Genomic DNA, 21,666 nt, shown 5'->3' on the forward strand with positions numbered 1-21,666 from the left:
CTCAGAGAAAGCTCAACTGAAATCACACCCCATCTGCCTGCATTGTTCTTTTCTGGCTTCCAGACTTGGATCAAACAGTAGCAAGCCTGGGCTGATACTATGATGTTAATTAAAATCTCACTCGAGAAAATCATCACATCTTGGCAGTGTGATTCCACTTAGGGTAAAGCTGTGCAGAGATAAGTACCATGTGCCTGGTCTCTTGTCACAATTCTGACTGTTGTCATAGGCTGATAGGCTTGAACACTTTCCCCCCCAAAAAAAGTAATATTTTTTTTTCTCCTGAAAATAGCTTTTTTCCATTTCTCCTGGCTCTTCCTCTTTTTCTCTCTGGTTCATTCTTTTCTTCTGCCCATTCCACGTTTTCATGTTTCCCTGATGACAACACCTCTCGACTCTTCCAACAGTCCCTCTCAACCATGTCATACACAGAGAAGTAAGCTTCACTAGAGGCGAGAACACTAACGGCCAGGTATAGCCTCCAGGTGCCCCAGGAGTTAGTTTGGGGTTCAATTGTCTGGAAAGAAATCCCGTGGTAGCTCTAGTTGTGGCAGCTGTCAGATAGCTCGTGATCAAAGCCAGTTCTCCGTCATTTGAGGCAGACCAGATGGTGGAGAGAAGTAGTTCCTTCATTCAACAAACCTACAACAGAGGATACAACACAGTCTGGCTGTCAGCACTTAGCAGTCGAGTGGAGGAGACAGAGAGGGAACGTGCCAATTACCATAAATGTCATTGGAGTTGTTTAGAAAGCCATCTTGGCCCCTCTGTGAGCTCGCTGACCGAGCCCTGTCGCCATGTCTCCCATGAAGGTAAGTCCCTTGAGGACTTGGGTTCCAAAGGATAGGATAGCAAAAAAAGTAATGGAAAGTCATTAGCATTAATAGTAGGGAATTTTGGACTTCTCAGATCCCCAGGATGGCCACCAGACCTCCTGGAAACTCAGCTCTTGTTCCGTGTCCACAGCGAAACCCCCACAGCATCTCATTCTGATTCTTGACTCAAGTGGTCTAATCTTACCGTCCCGACAGCCACACCTCGCTGCCGACAACCTAGACAAAATTCACGACGAAAATGGCAATAATCTCTTACATGTGGCCGCGTCGCAGGGACACGCCGAATGTCTGCAGCACCTCACCTCTTTGATGGGAGAAGACTGCCTCAGTGAGCGAAATGCAGAGAAGCTGACTCCAGCGGGCCTGGCCATCAAGGTGATGATGGGTTGGCGGTTGGGCCTGGCACTGCTAGAAGGTGGATTTCTGTTTTTTGAAAATTCCTAGTGAGCTTAGCTGAAGAGCTGAGTATGGAGAGAGAGTAGCGTTGGGTACCAGGCAAATGGCAAATGAGCATACTACATTTTAGAGAATAATCATTTCCATTACTAACTCTTTGAGCTTTGGAAACTACATTCCAGTTTATGGTGCAATGAGGGTAAGCTTCACATCAGCTAATAGAGAGGAACGAAAATGATCTCTTGTGGTTCTCAGAGCTTTTGTTATTCATGACGACTGCGATTTAAATTTTTAACCACACCTGGATTTGTCTGTGACTGTTTCATTTTTTCCTAATGTGAGTATAATGAGCGAGACAAATGAGGAAAAGGTGTATTTTAAGGAATGGTAAGTCTCAAGAGTATTTCAGATAATAAAGCAGGGTTCTAACAGATCACGTCTGAAGTGTAAACGTCTTCGGTACGAAGAGTTGTTTAGAACGTCAGAGCCAAGTTCTGAGTGTCATGTCGACTGGGATAGAGTTGAAAAGTTAGAAATTGGGAGTCAGGGAAACATGGTCTTTTATAGCTCACTGCAGTGAGTGCCTCTGTAAAACATAACACATCACTAGAAGGTTGGCTATTAAAACTACGCTTACTTTTAAGATCTTTGGCCCCTAAGTGTAGAATTCAGTCCTATTTATGAAGAAGCCAGAAGTGAAGTTCCGGGAAATACAATACATCTGGTGCTTCTGCATATGTGCTCTGCTTTACATAATAGCCATGTCCTCTAAAAGCTGAAGAATCATTTTTAGAAATTTTGAAATTTACTTAGGAGAACTCACTAGTTAAAGAAATGCACTTGCGTATTCACTGAAGAACATGTTACATTTGAAATACAAGTGAGTGCTGTCCTACCCTTGCTATATCTTTTATGCAAATCTCAATTTTTGCATCTTTAATTTATTTACCATTCACTGCACTTTTTTTATTTTTTAAAGATTTTTAAAATTTATTTGACAGACAGAGATCACAAGTAGACAGAGAGGCAGGCAGAGAGAGAAGAAGGGAAGCAGGCTGAGCACTGAGCAAAGAGCCCGATGTGGGTCTCGATCCCAGGACACTGGGATCATGACCTGAGCCAGAGGCAGAGGCTTTACCTACTGAGCCACCGAGGCGCCCCTCACTCCACTTTTTTAAAAGATTTTTTTAATGTATTTGAGAGAGAGAGAGAGAGAGAGCATAAGTGGAAGAAGAGCAGGGAAGAGGGAGAAGCAAACTCCCTGATGAGCAGGGAACCCAAATCAGGACTTGATCCCAGGACCCAGAGATCATGACCTGAGGTGAAGGCAGACACTTAACCAACTGAGCCACCCAGGTGTCCCACCATTCAGTGAAGTTTTATGTATGAAATTTTCTTTCTGCTTTATGTAATTGTATTCAGTGATAATGTATTATTTCCAAGATAGTATAGAAAATGGTATATCTTTGATAAAATAAGAGATCGAAGACCCTGGTAGATACTGCTTTCCTTTAGTGAATGTCGCTATGTCGTATTAGGAGCTGAACTGCAAGCAGCCATCATGAAGAAAGAGAAATGAGATGGGAAGTCAAGGTGCAGGATAGATGAGTTCAACAATGTGTACCATGTCCACCAGGTACTGTGTTAGGTGGTGACAATACAATATGAATGAGACTTAGTCCCTTTTCCTCAGAAGCTGATAGCCAGATAGATAGGGCAGGTAAGTTACTAGTAATTCAAGTGCATGATGGCAAATTTGGTTCTAGTCCTATATCAGAGTCCTGTGGGAAGACAGGGGTTGGATCTGGTCATCAATGGATGTGGGTCAGTGTTGAATAAATATTCTTGCAATTCCAATAAATGTTGACATTTGCCTTGCTCTTTTAGTGTTTATAAAATACAGTACTCATTAGCTTTCCTAACTGTTGTTAGATTATGGAGTATATCATAGCTATACAGCTGGATGAGAAAGTTTTTTTCTTCATTTATATACCCTAGTGCTTGTTTTCATGGATCAAGAATTCTCAGAGTAGGACAGTATCTAAGAAACTCATGGTCATTAGGCCAATCCAGGCTATAAACTCCTTCTACAGTACTGATATTGGTAATTCATTCTTAAACTCCTCCAGTCAACATACTGCTGTCATGTAACCAGCATGTAACCTTGAAATGCAGTGGTTTATTTTTCTGTTTTAATGAAGAACACATATCAAACCCATGAGATTCAAAAGCTCTTATGGATTTGGGGTCTCAGATATTTCATGGACGATGATATGAGAAATGGAACTCTTCTTCTATTTCTTGATTTAATCTAGAATTTACAAAAGAATCAATACAAATGTTTCATAGTAAGTGCTATCCCCTTCGGGAATCTGACTTGACACAAATCCTGCCTCAGTCCATTCAGTGTCATTTGATAGACATCAGAGAAGTTGAGGGAGTTCTACGAAGTCATCATTCTTCTGTTTTAGGAATTGTTTTGAACACCAGTGACCAACTGATGGTGTTTCACCTCATTAAGCATAGTTCTGAGAGCCCTGCTCTCACTAAAGACAACAAACTTGGTTCAAATGAGCAGAAGTCGCTGAGATCATGTGACTAGACTGACAAAAAGCAGAGTCAGAGATAGGGTATCAAATAAAAAGATTACCTGAGAAAAGGGGCTTTGAAGGCTTTAGAATACCTATCCTCTCCCCTTAAACTTCTTAAATGGAACATAATAAATTCTTACCAGTTAGATGCAGAATTTATTTAGAGTTTTCTGGGGAACCCAACACTAGATCCTGTGGCAGTTCAGGGCATTACTGAGTGCCCTTTGGGAACAGTTAAGCAAAATAACTGGAAAGAAAGATTTTTATATATGGTGTGTTTCTAAAATGGGGCCAAAACAATTCATTGTTTTAGGAGCTAAGCAGACTTGGAATGAAATAACCTTAGTTTCCTTTTTACTTCTCGTTCAGTCCTCTGATTGAGCTCAAAGATAACACAATGGTCTGATGAGAAAATAGCTTCAAAGACATAAACTACTGTCTTCCTTTTTAACCCCCGTGAGTGACCTCAGTTTCAGAGACTTCAGCAGCAAAAATCTCCTGTTTGAATTTAATGATATATATATTTTTTTGTTTTCTTGATCTTTCTGTTTATGGCAAGCAATGTTGTGTTCAAAACCATGGTAGCAATCTATTTCCTTCTGCCTTTATAGTAGCATATTATTATTTAATATATTCATTATTTAAACAATACCTTTTTGAATAACTAGAACTAACAGATACCTGACAGAACATTCTACCCAACAAAAACAGAATACATATTCTCCCCTAATACAGATGGAACATTCTCCAGAATAGACCATATGTTGGGCCACAGAACAGGTCTCAATAAATATGAAAGGAATGAAATCATACAAAGTATATCCTTTAACCATAATGAAATGCAATTAGGAATCAGTAACAGAAGGAAATTAGGAATACTCAGAAGTCTCTGGAATTAACACACACCAAAATAATCCTTTATCAAAGAAGAAATTACAAAGGAAACTGGAAAATATTTGGAGATGAACAAAATGGAATATATTATCATTTAAGGATATAGCTAAAACAATGCTGAGAGAGAAATTTTATAGTCATAAATGCCAGTATTTAAAAAAAGAAAAGCAGGGATGCCTGGGTGGCTCAGTGGGTTAAGTATCTGCCTCCAGCTCAGATCATGATCCCAGGATTCTGAGGTAGAGCCTCCCCCCACCCCCGCCCTGTCAGGCTCCCTGCTCAGCAAGGAGTCCGCTTTCCCCTCTCCTACTCCCTCTCCCCCCTACTTGTGTACTCTCTTCCTTACATATAAATAGATAAATCTTTTTTAAAAAAAGGAAAAAAGAAAGCTCTGAAGTGAATAGCTTAACCCTCTACCTTAAGAAACTTGAAAAAGAATAACAAACTATATTCAAAGCAAGCAGAAGAAAAGAAATTTAAAAATTCAAGCTGGGAAGGGAGCCAACCCATACAGACCAACCTCCCCTGGCAGCAAGGAGGGCAAAGGAGGGAGGAGATAGATCTGAGGTGGCACCTGGAAGCTATTCACCACCCATTTGATCTTGCTAGATTCCCCCAGTGGAAGAATAGTGTCTGCCTATGAATGGTTGAGAGCTGACTGCTTGAAATTCCACTATCCAAATAGGTATAGATGAAAAATGAGTAGATTACCTGCTATATCTTGTATCTAGAATAAGCTTCCCTGACTCCATGGCACAGTAGCTCTTTTCTTCTGGGCTAAGGTCCCACCGTGGGCAAACCAGGAAGGCAGCTGATGTCCCATGTGTGGTAGGGAGGATCTGGGAGAGTGTACTACTAGTAAAAGGTAACAGTGTTGTGTGCTGAGTTATCTCATAGGTTTTGTCTCATCTGCTGCTCACAGTTGCTTTATGAAGCAGTTAATACTATCCCTGCTATTTCACAGATGAAAAAACTGAGTGTCAGGGAGGGGAAGCAACTTATTCAAGGCCTTAAATCTAAGTAGTGAATTCAGGATTTAAATCCATTGTCCTAATGACTAGGTTATACATTTCACAGCTGCCTTCCTGGTTTGTACAATGTGGGATCTCAGCACAGGAGGAAAAAGCCAGTGTGGGGCTGGAGTCACCAAAGATTTTGGTGAACATAGCATAGCATTTGAGCCAATATAATAAAGTTATTTTCTCTTTTTTGATTTTGGAATCCTACCATTTCAAATTATGAAAGGTAAAAACCTATTCTAAGAGCAAATGAATAAACAAATGTTGGTATATTCATACAAGGGAATACTTACCAGCAATTAAAAAAAAAAAAAAAAGAAAGAACAAACCTTTCATACAAGAAGAAGCTTGGATGAATCTCAGAGGCATGAATGCTGGGTGACAAAAGTGAGACACAGAAGACTATGTACTCTCTCCTGTTGTGATGGAAATCCTATCACTGGTTGCCTAGGGCAAAGACCAGAGGAGTCCTAAAGATTTTGGGAAAGGGGGGAATGGAAAGGTTCTCTATCTTGATTGGAGGAGCAGTTTTAAGAGAATATATATTTGTCAAAATTCATCAAAGTATATGCTTTAAAAGAGTGGAGTATATTTTATAGCATGCAAATTATGCCTCAGTAAAGTCATTTTAAACTAGCTGATTATAGTTATGAAGATGCATTTCAGTAAAAATTCCCCATCGGATTTTGAGCCAAAAGCACAGACCAGAGATAAAATAGAAAAGCACAGACCAGTTTGATAGACTGCAAATAAATGAAGCCAAATACGAGAACCCAAATTCACGTGATTTCTTCCCTTGGCAAAGTTACCATCTATGAGGTATTTATCAAACTTCAGTGACCTTGCATTTCTTTCTTTCCTTCTTTTTTCCAATGTAGAATGGTCAGTTGGAGTGTGTCCGTTGGATGGTGAGTGAAACAGAAGCCATTGCAGAGCTGAGTTGTTCTAAGGATTTCCCAAGCCTTATTCATTATGCGGGTTGCTTTGGCCAGGTAGGAAGAATTTTTAATGATCAGGTTTATAAGCCATCATTTTCTTGTAATATTTTTCAATGAAAAACATGTTTTAAACAACCTAAATATTTCCCAATAATGTAATGGATAAATAACAAAGCTACATACCTATTATGGAATTTTATGGGAAAACATGGGGATACTAAACTGATACTAAACTGTCTGATACAAAACCATTCACATAATTTGGTACCAACTTTGAATTCTGGAGAGAGAGAGAAGAAGAGAAATAGGTAATAAGACTTGAAAAAACCCAAAAACCCGAAAAAACTATGTCCCATCATGTTTATTATAGTTATCACTCGGGGTGGAATTAGAAATGGCTCTTGTCTTCTTTGTTGTATTTTTCAGGATTTTACAAGTTTCCTACAGTAAATGCATTTAACTTTTCTTTTAATTTTTTAATTTTTTAATTTTTTATAAACATATAATATATTTTTATCCCCAGGGGTACAGGTGTGTGAATCACCAGGTTTACACACTTCACAGCACTCACCAAAGCACATACCCTCCCCAATGTCCATAACCCCACCCCCTTCTCCCAACCCCCTTCCCCCCAGCAATCCTGTTTGTTTTGTGAGATTAAGAGTCATTTATGGTTTGTGTCCCTCCCGATCCAATCTTGCTTCATTTATTCTTCTCCTCCCCATTAAGCCCCCATGTTGCATCACCACTTCCTCATATCAGGGAGATCATATGATAGTTGTCTTTTGTCAGCAGGGAAAATGGTAAAGTTTCTTTACCCAATAGTAAAAGGAAAATCTTCAGTAAGACGTTGATTAAGGAAGTCTCTCTCTATTGAACAAACACACTAACTAGATGAGTCTCAGTTACAACCAGTTCCTACACTAGGAAATCCCAAGATGAGTAATAGAAGTACACAGGTCACAGTCCAGGGTATGGAGTAAAAAAAAAAAAAAAAATGTAAAAGTAAAAGTAACTTTCTTTGAGAAGGAAAAGTATAAATTACACATATTTTTTTAAGTTGGCACCACAAAATGCCAATCTCAGTCTAAAAAAATAAATAAATAAAGTCAGCACTGGATTAAAATAGATTTAATCATATTTGTTTGTGGCAAAGAAAATTGCTTCTCATGCATATAACCGTATACCCTTTGGCTTCATAACCTTTCCCAGTGGCAGTAAATTGTGGTATTGTCAACAAGAGATTATACTTTTTCGATCATGACAATCTCAAGTTCAAAAAATACCCTTGGAGAGTATTACTACAGTCTCTTCTTTAGTGGGAGTCCATGTTAGGTGATGGCTTATTCTGTGCCATGTAACTTCATATGTAAACATGTATAATATGTATAATAATATACACATTAATATGTAATATAAATATATGTACATTGATATGTATAATTATATATATAATAATATTTATTAATATATAATATTTCCTGTATGGGCCAGGCACCAGGCCATTGGATTTTGTGTACATTATCTGACTTCTCCCTTTAAAAAAACCCTGTTGGAGCCTACTGTTTTTACCTGTTCTATAGATGAGAGTAAGAAAGAAATTGAAGTGACTTGCACATGTTCCAAGGCCTAGTAAGCAAAGACTACATCTCAGCTGAAGCCTGTCTTGTGCCCACCTGTGTCGGTAATTTGTATAGCCTGTTTACAGCGCCATCGATCTAGCCAAGGAAGGCTTTTTTTTTTTTTTTTTTTTTTACAGTTTTAGCTAATAACACACTGTGACACACAGCTCAACCGAAGAAGGGAGTATCTGGTACTAAATTTATGAGATGAAGAAAGAGGCATGAAGAACATTTAAAATTTGTTCAACTATTTTGAAAGAATCACTCCGTTTTTCTCTGTGTACTGTCCTCATGAGCCCCAGCCATGATTTTCTACCAACAACCATAACAGTTAATAAGCATTTGTGAGGGATGCCTTTTTTTTTTTTTTTTGCTTATACTGGCAAAGAGGAGACTAGAATTTTCGAATGACCAGAAGAATGTCATCACTGATAATTTTCATAAATCATTTGCAGTCTAAATAACAGAACGTTCTTTATTCGTGGACTGTCTGAATAATTACTTCATGTCCCTGAGTTCTTTTCGTTTATCTAAAGCCTCACAAGGAATTTTCGATACCAGTGGAAAGGCTACCTGCTCTTTTGGTAGAGCTCGCCAAAGAGAGGCAGGAGAGGATTACATTGCCTTTCTGAGACCCTAAGTATAAACAGTTGGGCCCCCCCGGCCTTCTTTGTCTCAGGAAATGCTCCTTGATGCGTGCCAGTTTCTCTGGTCAGCTCTCACAGTGGGTTTCTCATAATTGTGAAGCTCTTGGGACAGAACCAGAGCAAGTGCCCTTTCTGGAACCGGTTGGGTGATAGCGTGGCTTGCTAGAAGGGCCTTGCGGAAAAGCCGAAAGTGGGTGACCCAGTAGAAGAGCCATGTCCGACATTTGCCTCATGCAAGTTATCAGGCTCCAGGTTGTTATTTCTAGCTGATAAGCGTTGTGTGTGACCTCGAGGCCAGCAGCGAACAGTCCAGCCCAGCCCAGCGGCGCCCTTAGGAGAGCTTTCCTACCCAAGTGGAAAGCATAGAAGCCCTTCAGAGCCGTGAATTCTCTTCCGTCCGGCCATCCTGCGGCCACCGCAGGCACTTATGTAACAGATAACCTGTCGAGATGCTGAACTTGGAACCGGGACAAGGCTAATATTTTCACAAGGAAGACTGTTAGCGAACAGTTTTCTAATGGATTCAGCACATGCAAGTTTTTCCTCTGTCAGGCAGGCAGTCGAGTGTGTCCTGGTTTTGTTTCTTGAGTAAATACCTCTGGAAAGGATAGTGCCGAGCAAAATTCCTCTCTCGGTTTACTTTCTTTGCCCTCTGCCCCTCATATGGATTCTTAAAGAGCAGGCTCTCGTTGACTCCCAATTTGTGTCCTCTTTCTTGTAAAAATTACCTTAAACACTCCAGTACCACGAGGCAGCCAGCAGTTTTTAGTGGTCTCCTGGAGCGATGGATCTTCGGGTGATACGAATTGATTTTCCTCATCGTGACACGTCAAGTCTCAGAGGGTGCAATTACTTCATGGCCTGAGTGTCCAAAGCAGAGCTCGCCACAGGGAGCGCCAAGGCGAGAGCTGTGGGGGGCACTCGGGGGAAAAAGCAGGGATGTCCGCCAGTCGGCCCGCTTTGCTGTCCCTTAAGAGAGACGTTGCTGGCGAAACAATGGGAACAGAAGTGTCTCGTGTCAGAGTCACCAGCTGTGTGACTGGGCCTGTTTGCTTTCAACACGAAAGTTCCAGTGGGCTGGTCCCCGCTTCCTGCAAGGCTTTCTCCCTCAGCTGCTCGAGGGGGGAATCGGGGTGCTTCGGCCCGTTCCACGCTGGACATTGGTTCAGTCGGCTCTGTTTTTTTTTTTAAGAATTTATTTATTTATTTGACAGAGAGAGATCACAAGTAGACAGAGAGGCAGGCAGAGAGAGGAGAGGAGGAAGCAGGCTCCCTGCTGAGCAGAGAGCCCGATGTGGGACTCGATCCCAGGACCCTGAGATCATGACCTGAGCCGAAGGCAGCGGCTTAACCCACTGAGCCACCCAGGCGCCCCGGGCTCTGTTATTATTTGCAGTGTCAAACCTCGGGATCGTTGTGCCCCTGAGTCTGCCCTGTGACTTTTGATATGGAGATCCTGCTACAGAAACAACTCCGTGGTAGCATTTGGCATATACCGACAACACCTTTGCCTACACTGTGTGCATTGTCCCATTTTAAATGTTTGCTCTAATACAGATCCAAAAAAAAAGAGAGAAAGAGAGGTGGGGGGAGAGGTTGGACACTTTCTGAATCAAGGACAAGGGGCGTTAGAGAGGAGAAGGGAATTTGGGTAAATTGAAAGGGGAGGTGAACTATGAGAGACTATGGACTCTGAAAAACAATCTGAGGGGTTTGAAGTGGCGGGGGGGTGGGAGGTTGGGGTACCAGGTGGTGGGTATTATAGAGGGCACGGCTTGCATGGAGCACTGGGTGTGGTGAAAAAATAATGAATACTGTTTTTCTGAAAATAAATAAATTGGAAAAAAAAAAGATACATGTAAAAAAAAAAAGAAGAAGAGTGTCAGCAGTTCCTACAAATAGTCATGAACAGTGATAGGCTAGCAAGAGGGATATTTCCACAGGCCGTGTGTTACTGTTTTTTCATGATTCAAAAGGATAATATTTTGTTAACTTCACTATTTCACCATCATGGGGGGGGAAACAAATAAACAATTCAGACAGTGCTGTGATTGCAGATGAAAGCAAAATAGAAAAATCTTTGATTAGCCTGGGCATCCATCTGCTCTTCAAGGACAGCTCTTTGAAACAGCCTAAGCGGCCCTGAGCTCCGCAAACCCACCAACTGATGGGCTGTTAACCGTGCTTCCTGGGACCCTTTGGGTGCAGAATGAGTGTGTCTGTCATGGAATCAGGGGTCACAGGTCAGTGAGCAACAGGTTGTGGACATTCACATTCAGTAGACAGCAAGTGGAGACATGGAGAACAGGAGCTCTGTGTCTGGGTTCACATCCTAACCCTACCACTTATTAGCTCAGTGGTCTTGGAGACATTCATTTTTATTTTTATTTTTATTATTTTTTTTAATTTTTTATTTTTTATGAACATATATTTTTATCCCTAGGGTTACAGGTCTGTGAATCGCCAGGTTTACACACTTCACAGCACTCACTAAAGCACATACCCTCTATTTTAATTTTTTTTTAAAGAAGAAAAGCTCTTTCTGCACCTCAGTTTCCTCATCTCTAACATGGAGATAAAAGAACCTTTTTCACTGGGCAGCTCCGGGGACTAAGTGGAAAAAAACCATATGAAACATTGCCCTTACTGGCACGTAGTAGATATAAATATTGGTTCTTAGGATTATTGGATGTCTCCCAATTTCCCAATTTTATTGATATCAGGATTGTTGAATTTACTTCCTTCACCATAAGTAAAGTGTAAGGGAAATTTGGCAAAAAATATTTAGGCCTTAACTAATTTAAGAAATACTTCGATATACTTTTTTTTCTTCATATTTTACTATCTCTGGAGTCTACCTTTATCTTATAATAAAGGACATCATGAAATTATGGCTGACCACTTTTCTATACTTTGCCATCTCAAAAACCAGACCGAATCATATCATTGATGGTGTATTGGATTTTATGATACACGATTGCAAAAAAAGCCGCCTCCTTTAGGACTTAACGGTTGTAACGAAAACTGTAGAGACTATTGATGCCAGTAATAAACCTCGGGCCCCCTTTTCTGTTACGTTTTTATTAGACTTTGTCCAGAAAATCTCATTTTCCTATATTAATTGTCTCATTAAACAAACTGCAATGCCTTTAAGAACACACAAAATAACACCAATAAAGCAGGTTCCCCAAAGAGCAGAACATCCCTTGGAAGAGGAAACCAGGACATGAGGGAAGTTTTTAGTGAAGAGAGGAACACTGAAGGTATCAGTGAGTGTGGGGGTCGATGGGTAGAATGGTAAGCTGGAGAGGCATTCTGTTAAACAGAGCTAACACAGAAGGGCTTCTCACGCCACGTGACTGTATCAGATATTCTCTGAAAGCAACACGTAAAGGAAGATGAAAATCAGGAATTACATTCTCCGCTGAGCATCTTCCTGATGTACATGCGTGCGTGCACACACAAGCCCAGGAAGAGAACGCTGGATGTCTAAGGAGAGAGGTAGACCTCACTGCATACACACACACACACACACACATATATTGAATACACATATGCATTCATAAGGCCCTTCCTAGTTGGAGAAGATGGTTCTCTTTGTTCTCCTTTCTAGGTAGCTCTCAAATAAGTCACTGTCTGAATTATAGGACCGTCGATTTCTGCTGGCACGTTCTCTAGAATCAGAGCAGAAAGCCTCATTTCTCTGAGAGTGGATGCTATGTATGCTCTTACCAGAACCCAGGAATTCTAGATCTTTGGTTTCTGTGAGGTTTATCAGTGAACAGGCTGATTACTTCTCTTCTTATTAAAGTAAATTGCCCACTATGGAACGCAAAACTGAATGTGAGGGGCTCAGCAAAGACATGCCTGTTCAGAACAGTAGAATAACGGTTCTTCCTTTATAGAAGTGTTGCATAATGAATTGGGTAAGATCCTTAATTACCAGAAGAGCTTTTCATGCCTTCAGAAGAAAAGAAGGCAGGTTATTGAGCAATCTGGACTGAACCTGACTTGGAGGACTGTCACAAGCCAAAGCAGCTCTTGGCCTCATACAGACCTTGGCCTGTTTGCCCAGATTTTCAAGCCCCTGCAAAGTCCAGGTCTCTAGATTCTTCTCCATATGTTGACAAAGAGAAAATTCCTAGTCTTATGAAATGTAGTATTCTATTTTCTACAACCTTATGACTAGAAGTCAACACACTGTGAATAATAGTAAAGGTCATTTTCTTTTCAGGTGAAACAGCCTTATCCACTATGATATGAATTGAGTCTGAAAAAGGTGAAAATATGCCTGTAAGCAGTTCCATATGGAACATTTCTAGCTAGGACATCAGAGAACACATACTTGTCTTCTTTGGCTTTCTGATTTGTAAAACAAGGGTGTTTGAATTGGATAATTCCCTCAAGTCTCCCCCACTCTGCAATTTTAGGATTCTATGATTAATATCAGAGAGCAAGCCAAGTCACCACAGGCTTGAGAACAACCCACTGAGATGGCAGGGCTGTCCTTGTCACCTGTTCGGTCACAGCAGCCCACCCTCTTGCTGTTTCCAGATCTTCTCCATCGGCTTCAAACCAGTAGGTTGTGTTTTTCATTCAAAGAAGCATCCACTCACCCAGATCTTTTAAGGAGTTAAGATCCCATGGTAGAATCGTCTGGTTCCAAGTCAAAGTCATACGTTTTCCCCTTCCCAATTAGGAAACCAAAAGAAAGTTGTCTGCCTTGAACATAGGATACATCACCACCCACTCTGGTCCAAATATCAGCCCCAACTTTCCCCAGGTGCCTCCGAAGAAGAGGACAAGCACATCAGCATACCCTGATCCAGAGTCCCAGTCCCAGGCCTGGCCTCCAGGCTTTGCGCCACCTCATTCTCCAGGGACTTTGAGGGTTTCATGTTCTGCAGGGTCTGCTTTTGCAACTGACACTCACCCTGTGTTCCCTGGATGCCTTCTTGGTAGGTAATAGGCATTGACTGCATGTTACCCTTCTTGTTCTTTGGGGGGGTCTTACTCCCTCCTCACTCCCCTTGAAAGAGTGTGGTGCGAATGTTCGTTCTGTCCCTGATGTTGCCAACGCCTCCTTTGTAAACAGTGCCTGGCTCCCCCCACAAAGGGCGAACCATGAAAGGAGTTGGCTGTTTTTATCCAACATTCCTTAAGCAGATTAGTTGGCATGTTCAGAAGGTGAAGGCAAATCTAATCCAGAAAAGTATAAAAGTTCATGACCAGTCTGAGCAAGTAACTGGAAAAAAAGAAAAAAACCTTTACAAGGCAAAGGAGAGGTTCAAGGCTATTTCAAACACACGATCATCTTTTTAAATGTCAAATTCCACTCACTGAACTTCATGCTGTTGTTTTTACCACTCTCGTGTTTTTTTAACATTATACTTAATTCATCTATTTTAAAACAGTGAAATCCCATCCCCCTGCTTTCTCCTGAGGCCAAACATAACATGAAAATACCACAAAATACACAGTGGGTAGAACACAAACGGATTTTGACAACACGCTGAGCACACTATGTCTTTGCTCTTGAAAGGTTGCGTTCAGATCATCGGATGCCCTCCATTTGGCAGGGAATAAGGGAACCCTTTACCTTTCAAACCCCACCGACATCTGGTCAGAGAAGTCAGGAGGGTCCTGGTTTTCTCTCGGTGGGGTTATCTCATAGCCACTTAAGCTCTGTCAGCCTGTTGACTGCAGGAGGTCTAGGATCACCAAGGCATGGTCGAAGCATCGTCGACTTCAAAGGAGAAGCTGGTTTTCTTATGCCTGAGGTTTTATAATAATATTCCTGGACCCTAAAGAGAGGACAACAAAGGAGCAAAAATTGCCTTGGCCTTGAAAGACTTAGATTCCCGCTTTCCACCTGTCTAGCTGTGTCACTTGGAACAAGTACTCAAATGTTCTACAAACCAACTGTACATCTAAAGAATAACTAAGTAAACCAAGACCAGTTCTGACAGAACTTCCCACTCTTAAAATTCTCTGGGATTTCCTCCTTCATGGACTTTGAGTCAGAGAGATGCATGGATTTTCGGTTCAGGAGGAATGGTATTTTCTGCTGTTATGATAAAACTGGTTCTATGCAAGCTTCCCACGTCAGAGTTTTGTTTTCCTCTGACTTTATTTCAGACTTGCTGTATGATAGTCCATTAATTGCCACTGTCTTTGTGTTTGCAGGAAAAAATTCTCCTTTGGCTTCTTCAGTTTATGCAAGAACAGGGCATCTCCCTGGATGAAGTGGACCAAGACGGCAACAGCGCCGTCCACGTAGCCTCCCAGCACGGTTTCCTCGGGTGCATCCAGGTACATGGGCCGGTTGCTTTGAGGAGACAAATGAGTTTATCAAGTCATGAAACTAAAACACAGAAATATTGTTTACTGGAAGACATGTGTGGATTAAGTCAGCTTTTTCTGTTGTAGTAGATCATAAGGATTACATTGATAGGTTCATTTTTCCAGAAACTCACAGAAACATCAACCTAAAGAGCCCTATGGGTTTCCTGTTGAGCGTTGCAGTACGTCAAAAGAGACCGGAGATGGAGGGCTGTGATTTCCCCGCTTTCTGTGGGGCAGGGCGGAGCTTCTCGAATGCCTTCAGAAAGCCCCAGAACTAAAAACAGGGAGGCCTCAGATATTACCGTTGCTCCCCTCATTCCATGGGCAGGCTAGGCAGGGTGGCCAGCCTCTCCACCCAACAACAGCCTCAGGTGACCTCCCCCTTTATGCCTACTTGCCTCACAGGTGTTACCATAGTCTGTGTGTGCAAGAGGGTAGGGATGGGGAGCCACGGAAGGGTGGAGGAGGTTCAGCCCCTGCCTGCCAGGGGCTGCTTTGGTGCACGAAGCCGAGCCAAATCCAGTGCCGCCATCGTAATAGCATGTGGCTGAAAGCCCATTGAGGGTCCTCAGGAATTTGAGGCACCTGTAACTCTAAAAACCAGGTAGATCCCTTGACTTCAAAAAATGTTAAGGCCCTGAGTGACAGAGCAAAGAGGGAAGGTGACCAACGAGAAGGAGGGGGAGCAAGAAGAGTGTGACCGTGTGAGGGAAGAAAAGGCTATATACATCAGAAATGAAGTTTGTTTAGATTTGGCCTGGAATTTGATTTATCTCATGGAGTTCATGCAGTTCAGAATAAGCTATGTGTATACAGCAACTCTAAGAAAACAGCATCTCTTGTTGCCTTATTATATGGTATTTCTTTTATTGCAACGTAGCGTGCTGATTTAACAGGAGTTTACTGATGTCCTACTATGTGCAAAGTAGATTGTATCCAAAAAAGAAAATCGGGCAGTGAGAACCGGTTGCTTAGAAAGGTATAAGAGACTGGAGAGGATCTGGAAAAGCTGCAGGCATGGAAGGCAAGAGACTAATAAAAGCAAAAAGCAGAGGTAATAGCAGAACGCTCCCTAGAGCGTCTGCCCTTTGGAGAACGAAGTTGATAGGAAATATTCCACGTTTCTGGAAATTTCCCCACTAATGCTGGCAACGTGTGCATCTTTTCATTTAAGGCACGATGTTGTAAAAGCAGTGATGAGAACTCAGGGCCGAGAGAAAAGAGAAATTTAAATTGTTACCAGGATCTACAAAAGATGAAAGAAGTAGCGTGACTTTTTGTGGAGGAAAAATAATTGAACATAACCGAAAACTTCAATTTTTTTCCATTTAACAAAACACTCTAATATTTAATAGTCTTGAACTTTTTTTTTTTTTAATCAGCTAATAAGTGACTGAAAGCCAAAGAAAACCAGCTGATAGCACTAATTCTGTTTGAGATTTAGGTTATTTTTCTTTTATATGCGAAGAGAGGCTGTCTGTGCTTTCGGGCCATTCATCTCTCCACTTAACACAAATGATGTTTTTGGCAGTCGATACGGTGCCTGTGGAAACTTGGATGATCTTGGAAGCGGGTCTATCCACTGGGTGTGAGATTTTTTAAAAAGGGACAGACACAGAGAGACTGAGGGCAGAACAGGAGGCGACCAAAGGCCCTTTTGAGGGGAGGCAGAGACCGAGTCTAGGAAACTCTGGGAGGAAGATGGCAGAGGCCAGGGTCAAGGGAGTGAGTGTTGACAGAGACATTCTGGGGAGGCCATGGGAGCTCTGGGCTGAAGTGATCAGCAGTGCCACTCCCATAAGGAGTAACTTGGACTTTCATGGTGAGTGGCTGTAAACCAGAAGGAGATGAAGCCCCTTGTGACCTCTGAGTTTGAGCAAAATCTAGGAATTTAAAAATCTCAAGTGTTAATTTTGGGAGCAACCGTACCTTTTACTAATATAAACCCAGAGGTCGGTCTCATCTTGATAGTGTCAAAGGATTTGTTAGGTTGTGGTAGCTGATTAATATTGATGTAACAGCTTTTTCTGGCATCTCATGTCACCACAGTATAGCTAGAAAAGAATTTTGGTTTTTTTTAAATTAATGATGTCAACCATGGTCCATTAAGTCTCTCTTCTTTTAACGATGCCTTGGCCAGATTCCATAGCTTTCTGCTTGCTTGTGACTTAAGATTTACTCTAAACCAGTTTAAACTCTCGGTGTTACTTCGGAATCAAAGTGTTCTCCTCTCCAACCCAGATTAGACTCAGGGTTCAAAGGACACAGTCTGAGGACGGAGGCATGACTGGCTTTGTACACCTCACCTGAGCCTCGTTTCCCTTCCCTCTACTGGGCACAGTGTTGGAGACAAGGAGGAGGGTGGGGAGAAAAGTTACCTGTCTCTTTGCTTACCTGGCAAAGGTCATGGCACTGTCTGTGAAAGCTGTCATGGCTTCTCTGGCTCACTGTGGTGGGCCACTAATGTCCCCTGTGGCAGGCTTCTGTGCTGACTCTCTGCTGGTGTGATAATGGGTGAGGTCCTTAGGGAGCTCTCCGGAGCCTCCCCTCTGATACCTGACCTGGGAACTCTCACCCTGGCTTCACATCCTCCTCCTCCCACACAGTCCCCTCCGCCTGTCACACCCACTACTCTTGCTGCTGGAGAACCCTCTCCTTCCGTAGTTGGGTGATAGCGAGCTCACCCCAAGCCCCCTTCTACGATGTCTCCTCCATTCCAGGGTCATATCCTTGCCAGACACACACTGGGAGTGCAGGCTCCTCCCCACACAGCCCCTACAGGTCATTTCTCTTCAGTTCTTTTTTTTATTTCTGGCGGGGTGGGCTCAGCAACAGACTACATAGGCTTTCCGAGCAAATAGGAACAGGTAAACAAAATCCATTCCACTGTCTCCTCACAGCTGTCCCCAACTTTATGGGCCCACCCGCTGAAAGGGACAAATCAGCCCACCTAGCCACTGCCTGCTGGGGAGACAGCCCTCTCAGGACAGCAGCCGGCTCTGCCCCTCACAGCCAGCTCCCCCCAGGCTGGGTGCCATTGGTAGGACAGGGTCTGTTGCATGTGTGTGGGCTCTGATACCAACTCCTACAAGCTCCCCAGAGGCTCTCTTCTGTGTGTGGTGATACCATTTGCCCCCTTCCACACCCTGCCATGGGCTCTGGTAACTGGTATTGGACTGGCTGGAAATGTTCCACTCACCTTTCTCTTCCCATCCATACAAAAGCTTGCTGGGGAGGTCTCATAACAATCCCATGCCTCTGCATGTTCCCACAGACATTGGTTGAATATGGAGCAAATGTCACCATGCAGAACCACGCAGGGGAAAAGCCGTCCCAGAGCGCCGAGCGCCATGGGCACACGCTGTGCTCCCGATACCTGGTGGTGGTGGAGACCTGTATGTCGCTGGCGTCTCAGGTGGTGAAGCTAACCAAACAGCTGAAGGAGTAAGTGGTCCATCCTTTCCCTGCGAAGTGAGGGGGCTGGTCCTCACCGGGCTGAGGTTTGAATTTGAGCCCGCTGCCCTGGTGAGCTGCCCTCATGCCAGCTGCCTAGAGAATCCCTAGCCTTCTGCCCGTCTTGTCTTCCTCTTCCATCCCAAGTCCCGCCAGGCAGTGTCCATGCAGTGGGAATAGGCTGGTCCCCCAAGAAGAAAGCGCAGAGCACACTCCGTGAGCGGGGAGTGAGACGGCCCTGCCCCTCCCAGCCAGCTCCTCCCAGGCTGGCTGCAATTAGTAGGACGGGGTCTGTTGCATGTGTGTGGACTCTGAGTTGAATGAGACAGTCTCTCTCCATGTGCACAGTTCATGGCCCCATGACTTAAGCACACACATGCATCCTCCCCAAACTTCTGTCCTTTACATTCTAGGAAATCATAAGAAGCCTGAGAGAAAGGGGGGGAAAAAAAAGACATGGGCCAGTTTCCCAGGTTTTCTAATGAAAAATGTATATTGGGGGAAATCATCCAACAACCATCACCAGTAAATTCATGATTCATGAGTCCTCAGAATGTAAAATAGCATTTGGTCAGCGTGATGTTCTGTCTTGGTCTCCACGGAGTCCATTCTGTTCTTGATGAGATTATCAAACTGGTAGCCGTTGCCTACAGAGAGGTCAGGGAGCATTTCTGGGAGGTTGTCATGATATGCCTGACGACAGGGGGACCGAGGAGAAGCCATCAGGTAGGTCACTAGGAGTCCAAAGAATCAAGGAGCTGATACCTTCTGGGAGCTCTAAGGTCAGCCCTTGGCAAACATACCAGCCAAAGTACAGTTGCCATGATGAGGAGGGATTCACCAGCGATGCCAGTCGGTATTCCAAGTCACATAGACAGATTATGAGAATACACCCAAAAAATTAGACTTTAGAGGCAAAATAGTGAGTGTTTTAAATTATTTTAAAATATATTCTTTATTGGGCACCTGGGTGGCTCAGTCAGTTAAATGTCTGCCTTTGGCTCAGGTCATGATCCCAGGAGTCTGCTTCTCCCTCTACCCCTCCCCCCTGCTCATGATCTCTCTCATGCTCTCTCTCTCTCTCTCTCTCTCTCGTAAATAAACAGAATCTTTAAAAATTTAAAAATAAAAATAAAAATACTCTTTTTCCTCTTGAAAAGAGACTTGTGATGGCGGGGGGCATTCTCTGATCATGCAGCAGTATGACAAGTCCCTACACCCTTCGGCTCTTCTCTAAGCTGGGACAAACCTTCCTCTATCTACTTCTGCCCTCTTGCCCCAGAGGCCAAGTCTCTGTCCCCTCCCACCCTCCCCCTACTAGAGTACGCACTTTAATGAGCTGGTTAGGATTTTACTAGATACAAATAAGGTTTAAAAATTTAAAATTAATTAAATATTAAATAAAATATTAAAATTAAATATTATTAAATTAAATTAAATATTAAAGGGATTCCCTCCAAGTGTCCTCTGCCCAGTTGCACAAAACTCCCCTGGGGCAGGTACGTTAAATGAGCTTCAAGGACTTAGAGCAACTGAAGGGCAGATACAAACTCACAACTCAGTAAGTTGCCTTTCCATAGCAATCATACTTCGTACATATATTTTTACGTGCATGTGTAAGTAGTTCTAAGGTTAAGTTCCTAGAACGCGAATTGCTAAAACACAGGGCATATGTATTTAAACTGTGCGTAGATATTGCCTAATACCCTTCCAGAAATGTTGTAGAAACATCCCTCCCCACCGGGAAGTGTATGGACATATCCATTCAGAGGAACTTTAAAACAGTCCAATAGAATGGTCTTGTTTCTTTTCCCCTAAGATTCATACTCAGAGGAAAGATCTCAAAACACTCTCCTCAGCCCTGTATCGTGGAATCTGTGAGCTGTTCATGAGCTATAACTCTTTACTGGTGAACTCTTCAAGGTCAGGGTCTTGGCTGTCCTCTCTGTTGATGGGCCCAGAATAAAATGCACATGTACGCTAATAGATAACAGCTCTTCCGTTGTCTCCGAGGCTGAATGCTGCAGACAGTTACGGTTAGGCCAGTGACAAGATAAAATATGAGAGGTTAGGCTGCAGACCCTGGTCTTTTACTTACTGTATGCCTCAGTGAGATGGGCAGAACTAGAAGTTAACAGTGAAGTCCACTGAGTATGGCCACCATTGCCTGTGCTCTTTAGGCTCCAGGGCTCCCCCACCCCACCAGTGCCGAAAAGTGCAGGAGGAGGGATGAGAACCATTAGTTTTTCCAGTCCAAAATTCTGAGTTGGAGACAGTCCGGAGTGCCTTTTCCTACCAGAATATCTTTACTAACTCTTTGCAGTGAATAAACGTAATTGCTATTTAAAAAGTGACAACCTTCATCTCTGTTAGAAATCCTGATGTACAAGCCTAGATATTACAGGTTGAATTATGCCATCCCCACTGACCCCGAAAAAATAGGGTAGAGTCCTAATCCCTCGTACCTCAGAATATCCGCTTATTCGGAGATGAGGTCTTTACAGAAGGAGTCAAGTTAAAATGAGGTCATGAGGGTGTGCCCAAATCCAGTATCACTGGCATTGTCACGCAAAGGGGAAATTTAGGGATGCATGGGGGTGCTGAGTCACTGAAGCATCTGCCTTTGACTCAAATCATGATCTCAGGGTTCTAGGATTGAGCCCCGTGTCAGGCTCTCCGCTCAGCGGCAAGTCTGCTTGTCCCTCTCCCTCTCACTCTGTGTCTCTCTCACTCTCTCTCAAATCAATCAATCAATCTATCTATCTTTGAAAAAAAGGGGGAGGAATTTAGCTATGGAGGCAGACACACACAGGGAGAACACCATGTGAGCATGAGGTCAGTTGTCAGAGTGATGAATCTACAAGCCAAAGATCTCCAGCAAACCATCAGAAACAAGAAGAGAATCAGGGAACAGCCTTCATCTCA

General features: G+C 42.9%; 1 protein-coding gene across 3 annotated transcripts in view; it reads left to right on the forward strand.

Annotated features, from left to right (window-relative positions):
* The window catches only part of LOC122916393 (synuclein alpha interacting protein), a 236,251-nt gene that overhangs the window by 197,915 nt on the left and 16,670 nt on the right, over positions 1-21,666 (forward strand). For all 3 annotated transcript variants that reach the window (XM_044263735.1, XM_044263724.1, XM_044263713.1), the window contains 4 exons: positions 1,032-1,211; positions 6,615-6,728; positions 15,130-15,255; positions 18,563-18,732. In XM_044263735.1, coding sequence (XP_044119670.1) covers positions 1,032-1,211; positions 6,615-6,728; positions 15,130-15,255; positions 18,563-18,732 — 590 coding nt within the window. The remainder of the gene's footprint in view (positions 1-1,031; positions 1,212-6,614; positions 6,729-15,129; positions 15,256-18,562; positions 18,733-21,666) is intronic.

The sequence above is a fragment of the Neovison vison genome, chromosome 1 (genome assembly GCF_020171115.1).
Source record: "Neovison vison isolate M4711 chromosome 1, ASM_NN_V1, whole genome shotgun sequence".
Taxonomy (NCBI): Eukaryota; Metazoa; Chordata; class Mammalia; order Carnivora; family Mustelidae; genus Neogale; species Neogale vison.